The 15,363-nt window shown below is 34.3% G+C and overlaps 2 protein-coding genes across 2 annotated transcripts; both read right to left on the reverse strand.

Annotated features, from left to right (window-relative positions):
- Window positions 1–1,740: 1,740 nt before the first annotated feature.
- Window positions 1,741–4,150, reverse strand: LOC134536061 (spidroin-1-like). The gene is made up of 2 exons (XM_063375589.1): window positions 4,041–4,150; window positions 1,741–3,132 (listed from the first exon to the last, which is right to left on the reverse strand). The coding sequence occupies exons 1-2, from the start codon at window positions 4,050–4,052 to the stop codon at window positions 1,996–1,998; spliced, it is 1,149 nt and encodes a 382-aa protein (XP_063231659.1). The 5' UTR covers window positions 4,053–4,150; the 3' UTR covers window positions 1,741–1,995.
- A 4,292-nt stretch (window positions 4,151–8,442) lies between these two features.
- LOC134536062 (spidroin-1-like) lies at window positions 8,443–11,064 on the reverse strand. The gene is made up of 2 exons (XM_063375591.1): window positions 10,955–11,064; window positions 8,443–9,619 (listed from the first exon to the last, which is right to left on the reverse strand). The coding sequence occupies exons 1-2, from the start codon at window positions 10,964–10,966 to the stop codon at window positions 8,648–8,650; spliced, it is 984 nt and encodes a 327-aa protein (XP_063231661.1). The 5' UTR covers window positions 10,967–11,064; the 3' UTR covers window positions 8,443–8,647.
- Window positions 11,065–15,363: the final 4,299 nt, after the last annotated feature.

Raw genomic sequence — 15,363 nt, forward strand, 5'->3', positions numbered from 1 at the left:
ATGCATACTGTTTGTGTAAAATTACACACTCCAGGTTGTTGTATTATCATCACAACACAAAGTGATGTTCACTTCATGTTTGTGTAATTTTACTAGAACATTTTGCGTGTAGAACCTTCACAAGAGTCATTGATTTACACTGCAACTTAGTGTTATAATGTGTTTAATTTAAAGAAAATTAAGTACATTAGTTGTAAAATTACGCTATTTAGTGAGAACATTGCACAAGGAATGATGCCTGACAGGTACACCGGAATACATTTGAGTGAATTTACTCTAGTTGATAATATTTAAAAACGTAAATTTTATGTAAAATCACACAAATCATCTCGGTGTATTTATGATCACAACAAAATGTGTTATTATACTTAATGTTCGTGTAATTACACAAGAAAATTGTGTGTGTAAAATCATCAGAAGAATCATTCATTTACGAGGAAACTATGTATTTTTACATAAATGTTGAATTTATAGAATATAAATATAGGTACATATGATGTAAAATTACACAACATAATGGTAACTTTACACAGTAAATGTGTAAAAATACACAAATTTTATGTATTTTTTTTCCAAATAACACGTTAAAAAAATGTAAAAATAAACTAACAGTGAAAGTCAAATTTTGCACGTTTCTACAGTGTAGATTAGGTTGCAGTGTAAAAATTAATCAGAAATAATTTTCAAAAGGCGTAAATAAAGGGATACAGTAATAATTCAATGCTTAAAAAAGTATTTGAGTTAGAATTTCCAGGTGAGCTGGGAAAATACTATTAAATAGCAAACATTGAAATTTTAAGGTTATAATAGCTACTCGTAATCCTAAAATCATTTACCATATTAAATAAATGCAAATAACTTGAGCAGTCATATAGAATAACTAAGATTACTTTTTAATTTGATTGTTTGAATCTTCCACTTAAACAGTCTGGAGTTTGTGATTTACGTTGTAACCAGAAATTTCATAAAGGGATATAAACGTTAAATTTGGATTTGCTTAACTTATAACAATATCAATTTCACATGAAAATTAAGAAATACAATTTTCTAAATGAAAAACTGTGTTTATGGAGCATCAAAATATTATTAGTATACATATTTTCCAATTGTAATATTTATATTCATATAAACATTAAACAATTTTAATCTGAAAATATTAGCCAAAAAATTGCAAACATAAAAATCTTCAGTCATGTAGAATGATGCTGAAAAAATAATCATTACTATAATATTTATTACCTCTTTATCCTTGCTAAGACAATCTTTTTAAAGTAAGCTTATCATGACATGCCTGTAAGCATAATTAATAATTAGAACTTAAATTAAGATCGTGACATAAATTTAAATTATGAAGCTCATTAAAGTTTATGGTAAGCATTCCAAATAAAAAAAACTATGAAATAATATTAAACAGTGAACTAAAGGCTATCTTTAGTCAAGATTGATATATAAATTTTTAAAACATATGTTGATTCAAGTCTATCTGCAAACCTGTAGGAAACTAAAAATGTAATGTGGAATTGCTTGAGTGTTTTATGATAGTAACTCGATATTTATGTAAATAAAAAGTGTTGTGATTAATTTTACAATTGAAAATAATAATTAATTAATTAATATCATATAACCTATAAATAAATATCTCGATTTCTATGAAACAATTACCTTACAATAAATTCTCGTAGTATTCCAAAAGTATTTTAAAAATTTTGCACGCTGGATAGCAACAATAAAAAGAACATATTTTTTTTAAATAATGTATATTTATTTTATTGTTATAAAAATAAATTACACTGACATTAAATTTTTTTACAGTAATTTACATGAACACTAATTATTAGGTACAAAGAATTTTCAGTTGTGTTGATTTTATACATGTCAAAAATAAAATATTAAAGGTGACTTTCGAGTTATGTAGCTGCTATAGACATTTAAACATCTAATAGCACCGGTTGCGCTAGAAGAAGCATTTGAGCTGATACTCTGGTAGCCATAAGCTTACCAAAGACCACAACCGCCTGTAAGTCCAGGGTATCCATATCCTCCAAGACCTCCCAGAGAACTGACACCTGCGGAAGCAGAGCTAGAGGCAGCAGCACCACCGATGCCAACTCCTTGGTATCCCAAACCTCCAATTGAGCCTGGGTATCCCCAACCTCCAACTGATCCTGGGTATCCCCAACCTCCGATCAGACCTCCGTATCCTCCAAGACCTCCCAGAGAACCAACACCTGCGGCAGCAGAGCTAGAGGCAGCAGCACCACCGATGCCAACTCCCTGGTATCCCCACCCTCCAATTGAGCTCGGGTACCCCCAACCTCCAACTGATCCTGGGTATCCCCAACCTCCGATCAGACCTCCGTATCCTCCAAGACCTCCCAGAGACCCAACACCTGCGGCAGCAGAGCTAGAGGCAGCAGCACCACCGATGCCAACTCCTTGGTATCCCCAACCTCCAACTGATCCTGGGTATCCCCAACCTCCGATCAGACCTCCGTATCCTCCAAGACCTCCCAGAGACCCAACACCTGCGGAAGCAGAGCTAGAGGCAGCAGCACTACCGATGCCAACTCCTTGGTATCCCCACCCTCCAACTGATCCTGGGTATCCCCAACCTCCGATCAGACCTCCGTATCCTCCAAGACCTCCCAGAGACCCAACACCAGCGGCAGCAGAGCTAGAGGCAGCAGCACCACCGATGCCAACTCCTTGGTATCCCCACCCTCCAATTGAGCCTGGGTACCCCCAACCTCCAACTGATCCTGGGTATCCACAGCCTCCAACACCCACAGGGTATCCATATCCTCCGTAGAGACCGCCGTAGCCCCCATAGACGGGAGTAGGAGTTCCGGAAGATCCAGAGGCCGCAGAAGCCGACGACGAAGACGACGCCGAGCCAAGTCCGCTGGCGGCAGAGGCACTGGACGCAGCGGCGGAGCTTCCAGTTGATCCAACTCCTCCCACCAGAGCAGGGTACTGTCCGCTCAGGTAGCTCGGGTACCCCCAGCTGCCCCCCAGGACACTCGGGTATCCCCAGCCTGCTCCAAGGGGAGCTGGTAAAGTCCAGCCTCCACAGCCGCAGCCGGGCAGGAATGCGGTTGACTGCGCAACTGCCAGTCCTGCCAAAATAACGATCTGAAACACAAAGAAGACATATTTAATTTATTTTACAGACAGAAAATATTGTGCTTTCTTTCTGTATCCGCTTTATGTTCCTTTTTCAGTTACCGTCTACATGGGTAACATTTGAAATAATATTATAGAATTTCATACGTTTTGACTGAATAATTTTGCGAATGCCTATTTTATTGCGCAATGCAGTAAACATTTAATATTTTGTAACAAGTTAAATTGCTAAATATATTTTTTGTGTTGTAAATGTATTTTATTGGCACTTGTATGGACTAGCAAAGTGTATGCAATAATTTTAGAGTTTAGTAGAGCTTCAGCTAAAGTATTTTTTATTTTATTTTATCAACAAATGAATAATTGGTTTGAAAATGAAGAAAATAATATTAACGCTCAGATATTTAGTTTATGTTAACTAAGCAAAATTTGTTTTATGAAAAATGTTCTTTGTCTTTCCTTTTTTGCATTTTTATTGCTAATGCCAACAAAACTTGCCTAACAAATTTACGTTTGAATAGATTCTTTAATTAGGCTGCATAAAAAAATTTCTAAGCCAACCACACGTTTATAATGTTATAACACTCTTATGTGAGACTGCTTTTTAAGTACTTGTATGCACTGAGTTATTTAGGGTTACCATTCCTCCAATACTCAGAAAATTATAAACATATTTTTGAAGCATTGAACGACTTCTCTTCAGACTAGGTCTTTGAAGACGCAAAAAAAAAAAATAAAAAAAAAAATCTTGTGATTAATTTTATCGGTCTATCTATTTATATTTGTTTGATTACTGCAGAGAAATCGTACTTTTTTTTTCCATATTTAAGTAAACATACCCGATAGGACACATTTGTTGTAAACCTGGATAGTCGAATGCAATGTTACGACTAGGGTTGAAAGTGGATTATTCATACCTGGATGTTCATGGCTGGTGTTTGGTATTCGCAGACGTTGTGATGGACGAACTGTGACTCGGATGAGCTCGGACAGAAGTACTTATAGTCGCGGAGGGCGGGAGATTTCCTGACGGCCGGGCACGGCTGTGCTGGGTGTTTGTAAGCGTCGCCGAGGTACGTGACGTTCTGCTTCGAGGGAAAAACATGCTTTTCCAGTGTTGTTGTTGTTTTTTTTTACTTTAGCTGAAATGTTTAGACGCCACACTGGATCGCATCGTAATCAGCTCTTCCTCAAGATCGATGTACAAGGAATGTAATGAGGTTTTTACGTTTCCAGAAGAAAAAAAACACGTTGGCAAGACAATAATTATTACTTCAGTAGGCGCCCGTTTATATTCGAGAATTCACAGCAGCTAGAATTTTTATTTTTATTATTTTTACAAATATTCAAGTCTTTTAATAGGCTTACAGCAAATTAAAGTACGCGATGATAAAAAAAAAGGAATGAAAGAAAGCTCCACAATGCATCCAACCCATTAACTGACAAAGATTTTTTAAAAGATAAATTAAATATTTATTAGAAAATGATACAGTTAAAGACGTGCCTCCCATTTCAGGTCATGATTATATATTTATGTTAATCACTGATCAACTTTTAGACTTAAACAATTGTTTAACTTTAACGAAATGAAAAATTTATACAGCGCAAACTTTTTGCATAATTAGCTGCCAAAGTTACATTTTTATCGATTTTGGGTTGTACAAATAAAGAGAATTTAATTAATTGCCGAACTGAAACTTTTTAGGTTTAACTGCAATGCCACTGGCTACTTCATGATATGGTTTGCATTTATATCACAAAAACTCATTCCGTGTTTCTTGGCTGTCAAAATCGTAACAAATTTGAGAATTTTGAAATACCAATTAATATTTTCTCAAAGAAATACAAACCATTTCTTGAAGCAGCCAGTGGCATTGCAGTTAAACCTAAAAAGTTTTAGTTTTTCAATAAATTAAATTCTTCTTATTTGTACAACCCAAAAACGTTAAAAATGTAACTTTGGTATATAATTATGCAAAAAGTACGCGCTGTAAATATTTTTTAATTCGTGAAAGTTAAACAATTGAAAAAGTCTACAAGTTTATCTTTAATTACTTTAATTATAAAATCTGGACCTGAAATGGGTGGCACCCTCTTAATATGTAAGATATACTTATATTTGTATATAAGGACCAAATAAGTGTGTCACTATTTCTAGGTTCTTAGTTTATTTTCTTTGAATGTCTCTTATAGGTGTGGAGTTTCATATTGTGATTACGTATTGTGATTCTAAGACAGTGTTGTAAATAGTTCTAAATACTTCAAGCACAGAACAGAGCATAACAGAACAATGAAATATAATTTTTTACAGTGGTAGCATTGTGTTAACAATGAAGTATATGTATTCACTTTAGATAAAAAGTAAACCAAAAATGCACGAAAAAAACGAGCTATTCAAATTTTACAGTCATAGGAATAATTGCATTAGGCGAAATTAAAATTTTCTAATCACAAAGTAGCAAAATAAAAAAGAATAGAATATAGATTACACTACATTTAGCCCATTACAGTTAGTTTTTAAGAACACAAGAAATATATGATCACCTTATGGTAAGTAATTTCCCAAATTTATCGATAAAGTGTTTGGCAAAATATATATTTTTTGGAAAATTATATTGTATGTTTTTTGTTAGATAAAATTAGTAAACATGTATATTTAGTCCACGAAGGTAAATCATAATTCTGTAGCAACATACGTCACCTCAACCTAGAAGTTCTGATATGTTAAAAGACTCTGTTTACAGTATGTACCGGGAAAATACCTGAAGTTTCCATCAAGATGCTTTCTTGATTTTCATTCCATAACTAAATCACTCACGTGCAATTTACCCAAAACTGTCGTAAATTTGTTTTAAAAAAAATATATTCCCCCAATAATTAGAGGTTTTTAACTCGTGCATTGACGAAAGCTGAAGTTAACTTTTTATATATGGTGCCCAAGCCTTGTTTGTTTTAAAATGATATTATTTTAATGTTATGGTTAACATTTTAATGATAAAATGTTTGATTTCCAAATGCCAATGTGAATGATGTAATGTGAAAGGTAAGTGACTCAAAATAATTAATTAACTACTGATCTCGACAAACTGTGGTTCTAGAAAAATTTCTACGTGCTGACGAGGTCTGACGAGACTGTATACTCCATCGCAGAGCGACAGCTGGACGGTTTCGCTTCCGTCGCGTACGTCCGTTTCGCGTCCGACCTTCAATCACGTGACCTCAAGCCAATCAGAAAGCCCAGAAAATTCCAATCAAACCGTCAAAATCGTTCCGAGCTTTAACTTTCACCGGACGGACCGGATATAAAGCTGTAACATCCAAAATGTTTGCAAAATATTTCCAGAAAATTTTTAATCATCTAAAAAATAAGTTTTGAAGTTCGTTTATTTGTTTATCTGCTACCATAAAACACGATCTTAACTTGCGTTCGAACGCATTTTAAAGTTTGTTATTTGATACAAAAATAATTGACAACAGGGACATAGAAGTGTAATTAATTATGGACGTTAAATCTGAAAAATATTAAAGTAAATATTAGAGCGAAAATATTTGGATTTATAAGCGCTCAACTTAAAACGGTAGTTTATCTAATCTAATTATACAAGAGAATTTTCACTACAATTTAAGCCTACCAGTCTGTTGGCAGACGTGAGTTATGTGAATCTCTCGGCTTGCTGACGTACGGACGGATGACGGAGTGACGGGAAGTGAAAAACATAAGATATGATTCTTTTCGTCATGAGTGCAACTCCTTACATAAGTCGTCTTAACTATTGCGTTCATAACTCGTACTGTACGGTTGGTGTTATTTGCGCTTCTGATGAATCGCCCTTTGGGAGCCTTGTTCTAGGTACCACGACAAAACATTAATTTGTCTGCTGATAAAAAAACGCAGCATTTTTTTATGTTTAGAGTTGAGATTTGTAATGACATCTTAATATATATAAATCCAGTGTACTGATGTTTGTTTCCAGTGAACTCTTCACCAAGTTAACCGATTTCGATCAAAATTGGCATTTATGTGTAATTTTTTTCCAACTTGAGAGATAGGATAGTTTTTATTTCGATTAATGGTCTTAATAATTTATAATTAATAACAAACTGATTATCAATGTTGATTGGTGTTATTAATTATTATTATTATAAGTTCAGGCAACAGTGGGTACTTTGTCTCCATAACAGGATTTTGCATTGTTCATGCCTTCTTCGTCTCCATGGCAACGGGCATCGACGGCAGTGGCGTAACCACAAGGAGGGGCATGTATAATGAGCGGCGCAAGAGTGATCTGCCTGTAGACTGCCGTAGCGAAGTACGGGTACATCAGTTGTACGTTGCGTGCTCGAGTCGGGAAACCATCGGTGCTATTCGTTTTGTCTCTGGTACATTACACAGCATTGTAATAAATTTTCACTGAATTTTTTTTTTCATTTACCTACTATTTACTAGGTTCAAACCTATTAGTTAACAGTGATATGGTATGACTATTAAGTAAGTTGAGTCCCTGGAAAATGCGAAGTCTTGCATTGCTGAATAAAGTATTGTTTTACAAACAGACTTTCTATTTTATTGAAGATAATATTTTTTATGGTATTAAAAATTCACTTGATTTTCTATAATGATGATTTCCATTCCATGTTCAACTCTACAGTCTTGGTTTGTATTTAAAGGGGAACCTTAGAGTATAAAAATATATAGTTTTTTTGTTTTTTAATCACTTCATACTTAGCAAAACATTTTTCCTTGAACTTTTGCTTCAATGAATATCAGTAATTCAATGATAAAACATTTCTACATATGTACGGGAAATATAACTACCATAATTAAATAATAACAAATTCATGTATCTTTAAGTAATAAATTTGTATATTAGTCAGTAAAATAAGCAATTTAATATACCCTATAAAGAGAGAATAAATTTTATTTTAATACATACTGAAGATAAGCAAGATATAATTACGTTTATTTTAGTTGATGACATTCTAAATTAAAAAAGCTAATATTTTCCTTTATTTTTTATACTTATTTTGTAAAAATGAACGATAGTAACTTTCTGAAATGTATTAAAACAGATATAGTTTTAGTTCACTAACAAAAATTTACTAACAATCCAATTAAATTTATGTAACCTGGAAATCTTAGAAAAAAGTCATGATTCATCAAACATAGTTACATCCATTTCAAGTACTGGAATATTGTAGTTGCATAAAAGTATAATAAAATTACAAATTTTGATGAAAAACTAAATAAGATATTTACTGTGGTTGTTTGCAAGATTAAAAACCGTTATAAATAAATTATAATAAAAAATAACAATAAGAAACATTGCATATTTACTTTATTTAAAGAACGTGTTTGTCACATCACTTCAGAAAAGTGCAATAACTGCATTACATAGTCTTGCAGAGTATTGCAAAAAAATATATACATACATAAGACAGCTTTAAATTTATTTAAAGAACAGATCAGTCACATGAGAATACCGGACAGGAGAAGAGTGCAAAAACGTTTCGCGTTCCGATCCATTTACCAGAGACCACCGTAAAGGCCGCCGACTCCGGCTGCGCTGGAGGCAGCAGCGGCGGCGCCGGTACCCGGGTAGACACTCCTCCAACCTCCACAGCCACCGACAACACCAGGGTAGCCATAGCCTCCATAACCACCGAGACCTCCTAGGAGTCCAACTCCAGCACTGGCCGAGCTAGAAGCAGCAGCACCGACGCCGACGCCAGGGTATCCCCAACCTCCAATAAGTCCGGGGTATCCCCAACCTCCGAGAAGACCGGAGATTCCCCAACCTCCGACTGGACCAGGGTATCCCCAGCCCCCAGCGAACCCTGGGTACCCGCAACCTCCGTACAGACCACCATAACCTTCGTACAGACCACCGTAACCTCCGTACAGACCGCTATATCCTCCGTAAGGACCACTGTAAACGGGAGATACGGTTCCTGAAGATCCAGAAGCTGATGACGATGACGATGATGATGATGAACTCGAGGCACCACCAGATCCACCAGAAGAGGCGCTACTGGATGATGACGCCGATGATGAGCTCCCAGTTGTCCCCAGTCCTCCCACCAGACCAGGATATCCGTAACCTCCGTAGAGTCCACCGAGGTATCCTGGGTAACCACAGCCTCCCGGATACCCATATCCTCCTAGGAGACCCCCATAACCTCCGTACAGACCGCCATATCCGCCATACAAGGGGCTGCTGATTCCAGACGCTCCAGAGGCCGCAGAGGCTGCAGATGAAGACGAAGCTGAACCTCCAAGTCCACCGCCGGAAGAAGCGCTAGAGGAAGAAGATGCTGCTGAACTCGATCCTTGCAGGCCAGGGTAGCCGTATTCTCCGTACAGTCCGCCCAGGTAGCCCGGGTAGCCCGGGTAGCCCCAGCCTCCTCCGAGGGGACCCGGGTAGCCCCAGCCTCCACAGCCGCAGCCTGGCAGGAATGCGGCAGACTGGGCGACTGCCAGTCCCGCCAACACGATGATCTGAAAGTAAACAAGCACATTATATAATCTCTATAGCAATTTGTGCCATTTTCCTTTATTGAATTTAATAACACGTATGTTTGTAATTTTATTTAATTTTTATTTTTTTTGAAATTATGTTTTACATAATAGATATTAAAATACTATATATTTGTTTCGTATTATAGTTAATTTAAAAGGATAATAAATGCATTTTTTTTTGTTTTTAGAGAAACAATGAATTTATAATAAATACTATTATTTTACTTTGATAAAATTATGTATATGTAATTTTCATCTTTCTTTAGTGTACCTCTTTTCTACAATTAATATTGTTATTTTATTAATAAACGTAAATATGCGTACTTTTCTATTTGTGCGATTTTTAGGAATAATTTATTTTAATTATTGGATTTAGATTAGTTAGTTAAAGTATTTTACTAATATTTATTAAAAAGCAATTGTCCTTTTATGTCGCTAACAACCTAGTACAGAAACTCATATACGTATTATGAAATGATTAGTCAGTTGTCTTTTCAACATAGCAAATGTACAATAAGTAGGTTAAGAAATTATTAAAAACAGTTGTTAATACAAGAGAATTGAAACTATGCTCTTCGAAATGAGGGATAACAAGTGTAATAATCAATGCTTTAGGATCAAACTACGTACTATATTAAGACAGTTTTGATTTAAATTCAATTAAGACCAGGTATAAAAGTTTTCTACAAAATATAAATATAAAATTATATTTATTTAAGGTCTGCATTTATTAAATTAAAGAGTGTTTCGTAAAAATGTTATACGTTGGTTAAAAAAAAATATTATATTTTTATTATTTTAAAAATTATTTAGAAACATTTTGAATGCGCAGACTTTTATTGTTTCTAATTTCCAAGTTAATTTTAAAGGTTTGTCAACCCATTTATACCAAGGTAGTTTACTTTCCTAAATAGATGTTAACCTCTTTACTTTAATATTTTTTTTATTAGGTTTAACAAGTTTTGAATTTTCGGTGTTTCAGCTACACTCAACGTCCGCATACGATCGATGCCACGAATGTGATCTAACGAGAAGATAGTTTTCTGAGTCTTTTATGGCGAAGGAAAGTGGTTAAAGAGAAACGAAAACTGCATACAATCGATGCCACGAATGGGCTCTAAAGAGAAAATAGTTTTCTGCGTATTTTATGACGAAGGAAAGTAGTTAAAGAGAAACTAAAACTGCATACGATCGATGCCACGAATTGTTTCTAACACGAGAAGATATTTTTCTGCGTCTTTTGTGACGAAGGAAAGTAGTCAAAGAGAAACGAGAACTTGACGAAGGAATATGGAATAGAAAGCTCTGCCTTACCTTGGCGATCATAGCTGAGGTTTGTCTGTGTTTCTCTCCACGACGCGAGGCACTCTGTGGTGGCAAGTCTCTCTGCCGAAGAGTATTTATATTCGCTGAGAGTAAGGGTGGTTTGCTCCCAAACTTGGGCCCCGAACACGAATCTGGACAGTGTTTATATGCAGTGCTCCCGAACGTGACTTACTCAACTCGGCTTGCAAAGATATTTTTTCTTTTTCCGGCTGAACTGTTGTTAGCCAACAGTGTAACCCCCTTTTGCTTTCTATGTTTGTGTCCTTAACCCACATAAACAAAATCTCCAGCACACAATCACTCTAGTTTAAGGCGACTCAGCGATTCGGCCAAAAAAGGGAATTCCACTGGAATTAACGTGATTTACAGAACGTCACATAACTCAGCGACAAGCCTAGACCAGTTGATTGGCCAGTAAGTTACGTTCCTGAACAAAAAAAAAATTCAATTATTATCGTACTTTTCGAGTTACATATAATTTTTTTTTCAAAAGTTTTTAAATTCCCACTGTGAAATGATTAGATACCGTGATTAAAAATTTTTGCTTCGCAATCATAAAAACCCTACTATTGATAACAATTAAAAATCATATCAAATATGCAATACATTTTTGGGGAAAGAATATATTTGGATGATTTATGCAGCAAAAAATTTCATTCAATAAGTTTGACTTAGCAAGTTATTTAAAAAAAATGTTTGACAGCAAAATAACTCGATTAAAGGTTTTTGTAAGTCGTGCAAATATTCCCCCCCCCCCCCCTAAAAGTGTATATTGTTGTTTTTTTTAAAATTGTGATTAATAATAGGGTAGTGTTTGGATGACAAACATAGTTGCATACTACCTTAGTAGGCATAATATGAAATTCGTTAAGAAATTCAATGCTGGATCATTAAGTTATACCTACATTCAAAATATTTTCGCTGCATGGAATACGAGAAAATATTAAATCGATATTTTTTGAATATTGACGAACATATATGTTTTTTTTTGTTATGTAAATAAAGTTCTTTAAATGTTCCCAGAGTTCAAAGAAGTTTCAGAAACATTTTCAGAAAAAAAATTGGTACTTTGGAATTTACCTACGCCTGTAGACTGTGACGAAGGGATTTTTTTTTATTATTTAAAACCCTGTTTTTTCATCACTTTGCAGTAGTGGTTCCTCATCAAAAATGGTTTCAGATAAACGTTCTAATTAATTTTCAAGGTTTTTACACTAAATTGTAACCTATTTATTAGGGTAAATAGGTAATTAGGGAGTTATGATGACACTTAAACGCTTTTTTTTTTTTTTTTTTTTTCACCATTTGCAGAAATAGTTGGTTGTTTAAAAACTTTGCTTTAAACAAAAGTTTTAGATGATATTTGTTAGTTTTACAAACAATTTTAACGGATATGATAGTGTGCTTATTAAGTGAGTTACGAATTTTTTATGTTGTTTAACCTTTGTTTCCTCTGTCCACTGCAGTAATGATTATGGTACCAAATTTAAGATGAATTTTTATGTTAATATTTAGCTAGTTTAAGGTAAATAAGAACTGGCTCTATAGTGTACTTGGTACGGAAGCTATAAGATTTATTTCTATTTAAAACCCCGTTATTTAAACTCCTTGTAATAATGACTCTTCTAATGAAAGATTTTTTAGATAATATTGTTACAAGTGGGAATACAGGTCCGAAGAGGACATCCGAAATTAATTAAAATAATAATTTCAATATTTCCTAAATCACAACAATCTAAATGACTGAACACAAACTAATCACACTTTTGTTAGTTCAGTATTTACTCTCCTAACTGTAGCCCGTCTTGACTGCGGTTCACTCTACTGCTCGCACCTCAATCCCAACACAACTGCATCTCACCAATAACTTGTCCACTGAGCCCGCAACACCGTCCTCGATGCTCCAAATCCTCGCTCACCCGTCTCTCGTCGCCCGCTATCGCTCGCCAAAGGGGAGTCACTCACCACCCTTTTTTTTCGCTCCACTGCAGCTCCCAGGTCGTTCCCGCCTTTCGTATCTCTCGTCTCGCTCCGTGGAAAGGACTCGTAGCCCTGCGAGGTGTCGCGTCCTTAAAGTACTCCCGAGTTAACACTCGTAGCTGCGAGAACAGTGGCCAGAACGGTGCTCTTTGTACCCGCGAAACCACCCTCACGAGACAGACAGAGAGTGGCGTAGCGGGCTCTTTTGGAAGGCCGCTAATGGGATTTCCGTGTAGTTGCAGGGGAGGGACGGGGTGCTACCTGTTTTGCGTTCTTCATCAAGGAGGTGGGGATTTCTCCAGAAAACCGCATGGCCTGCGCACCGGACCTCGCCTCTGGCAGCCTCGTGACAATACTTATAAGGTTATGTATAATAATATGAAAATATTTTATATTGGGCCTATTATTGGAGTTAGCAATTTTTGGATAAAAAAAATCAATATAAATTATTGTAAAGACTCATGTATATGGTTACCGCTCTCAGTAGCGTCTGGAAAGTTTCCGTGTAAAAAGTGAAACTACGTAATTCAAAAATGTTTGTTTATACTTATTTTAATAAATAAAAAAAATGGCATCGTCCTCATTTATGGAAATTCTAAATTAAACATACAATTACATTATTTTTTATTGTTTATTCACTTAAATATTTTATAAGTGTTAAGATTATGAATGCCTGTGCTCATTTTTTTTTTGTGTTAAGTATCCTAGCGTACCAAATGTGCGTGTATGTGTATATAGTGGATATATAATTTTTCTTTCCAGGTGGAAGTGTTACAAGTTAGTAACAGTAAAGTTATATCTATATATATATATATATATATTGAAATATGCACCAATATCATCCATATATGTTAAGTACAGCTGTTTTACTTTAGTCATCATTTTTGTTGCTTGTATATAAAGAATGTAAACGCATATACAGTCTGAGTGAAATGATGAGTACATTACTAGGACAAGTGTTGCACCAAATGCTGTTAATTATTTTTTTTTTTTTAAGAAATGAGTGCAAATTGAACTTCTATGAAACTTTTAGGTTCATTTTTTGAGGAACTTTAAAACAAGTCCCTTTAGATATAAGGGATCTTAACTATTACTTTTAGTAATATGGAAATTCTAAATGAAAATAATTCCTTTTTGTGGTGAACTTTCCAAAGTTGGATCCAAACCACTTGGTTACACACTAGGTATTTGTGCATTTTTAGTCATAATGGATAGATATTTTAATGTTATATATATTTCCCAAAAGCTAAGAATAATCTCCAACATTTTCTATTCTCTCAATATGGTAGGCCTCAATCACTCTGCATTATAGCATTTTGTTGCGTTTATCATCTTAACTTCAACTAAAAATGGCACTATGCAATATTCTTGTGTGTCTATACAGCGATTTTTTATGTATATTCAGAGGATCCATTGCTTTCCACTTGCAACTTGGAAACTTTCATTTTAGTTTACTACACAATTTTAGGGATTAAAAAGATGCGTTGAGTAAATACAACATTTAAACATTTAATTGATAAGAATTATTGACTTATTATTTTTCAAAAGTAATATTTCATTTTATTTAAGCACACATTTGTCAAGGTCGTAAAATAATAAAGTTGGCTAAATGAGAAAGTCTACCTAACAATATCTAAGAATTAAATTAAATTCAGCGTATTAAAAATCATGTCGTTAAATCGGTTTCTTATAAATGATGTGAATGATGAATTTTCTATAGTACAAAAATCAAGTTTTTTATTTATTTGATAAACTTCTTCGCATGAATTATCCTGAATTTATCAGGAACACAAAAATTTTCCTAAAAATATTCCGAGCCTGATATTATAAAAAGGCAACGCCATACGATTATTTTTTCGTGTAAAGTAAGTAAAACAATTATTTAAACTTTTTGGAATTTTGACATCGTAGGCTATTTACATTAATATCAAGAAGCCTATCAATTTAACGAAATAATATAATTTATAGAATAGTGTTTTTTTTATTTTCAATGTACTATTTTTTTCAAAGTTATTTTTAATTTTAGTTTCACGATCAAATTTACAGTTCACACCATAAAAAATTCTGCTTAAAACAATCAAAATTTATTTCTAATACGTAATTTTTATTTGTGGTGTGAGTTGTCTGTACTAAATTAAGTGAAAGGTCTCGTTTTTTGTTTAATTGACAGGTGAGAGGTCACAATTAATTGGTCATGTTTGTAAGTTATGTAAAGTATAAAACATCAGCTGTGTTTAAATTATTTGGCTTTAATTATTTACCTCATTAGTTCAAAAAATTTAAAAATATATTACATGTAATAATAATTTAATTTTTATTTTAAGTCACTGGTTTATCGAGGTTTCCGCTTGAAAGCAATTCAGATGAAAGTTGCTTTAGTATTAGGTGTTTTAATATCGGTTATGTACCTACTATAG

The sequence above is a fragment of the Bacillus rossius genome, chromosome 10, assembly GCF_032445375.1.
Source record: "Bacillus rossius redtenbacheri isolate Brsri chromosome 10, Brsri_v3, whole genome shotgun sequence".
Lineage (NCBI taxonomy): Eukaryota > Metazoa > Arthropoda > Insecta > Phasmatodea > Bacillidae > Bacillus > Bacillus rossius.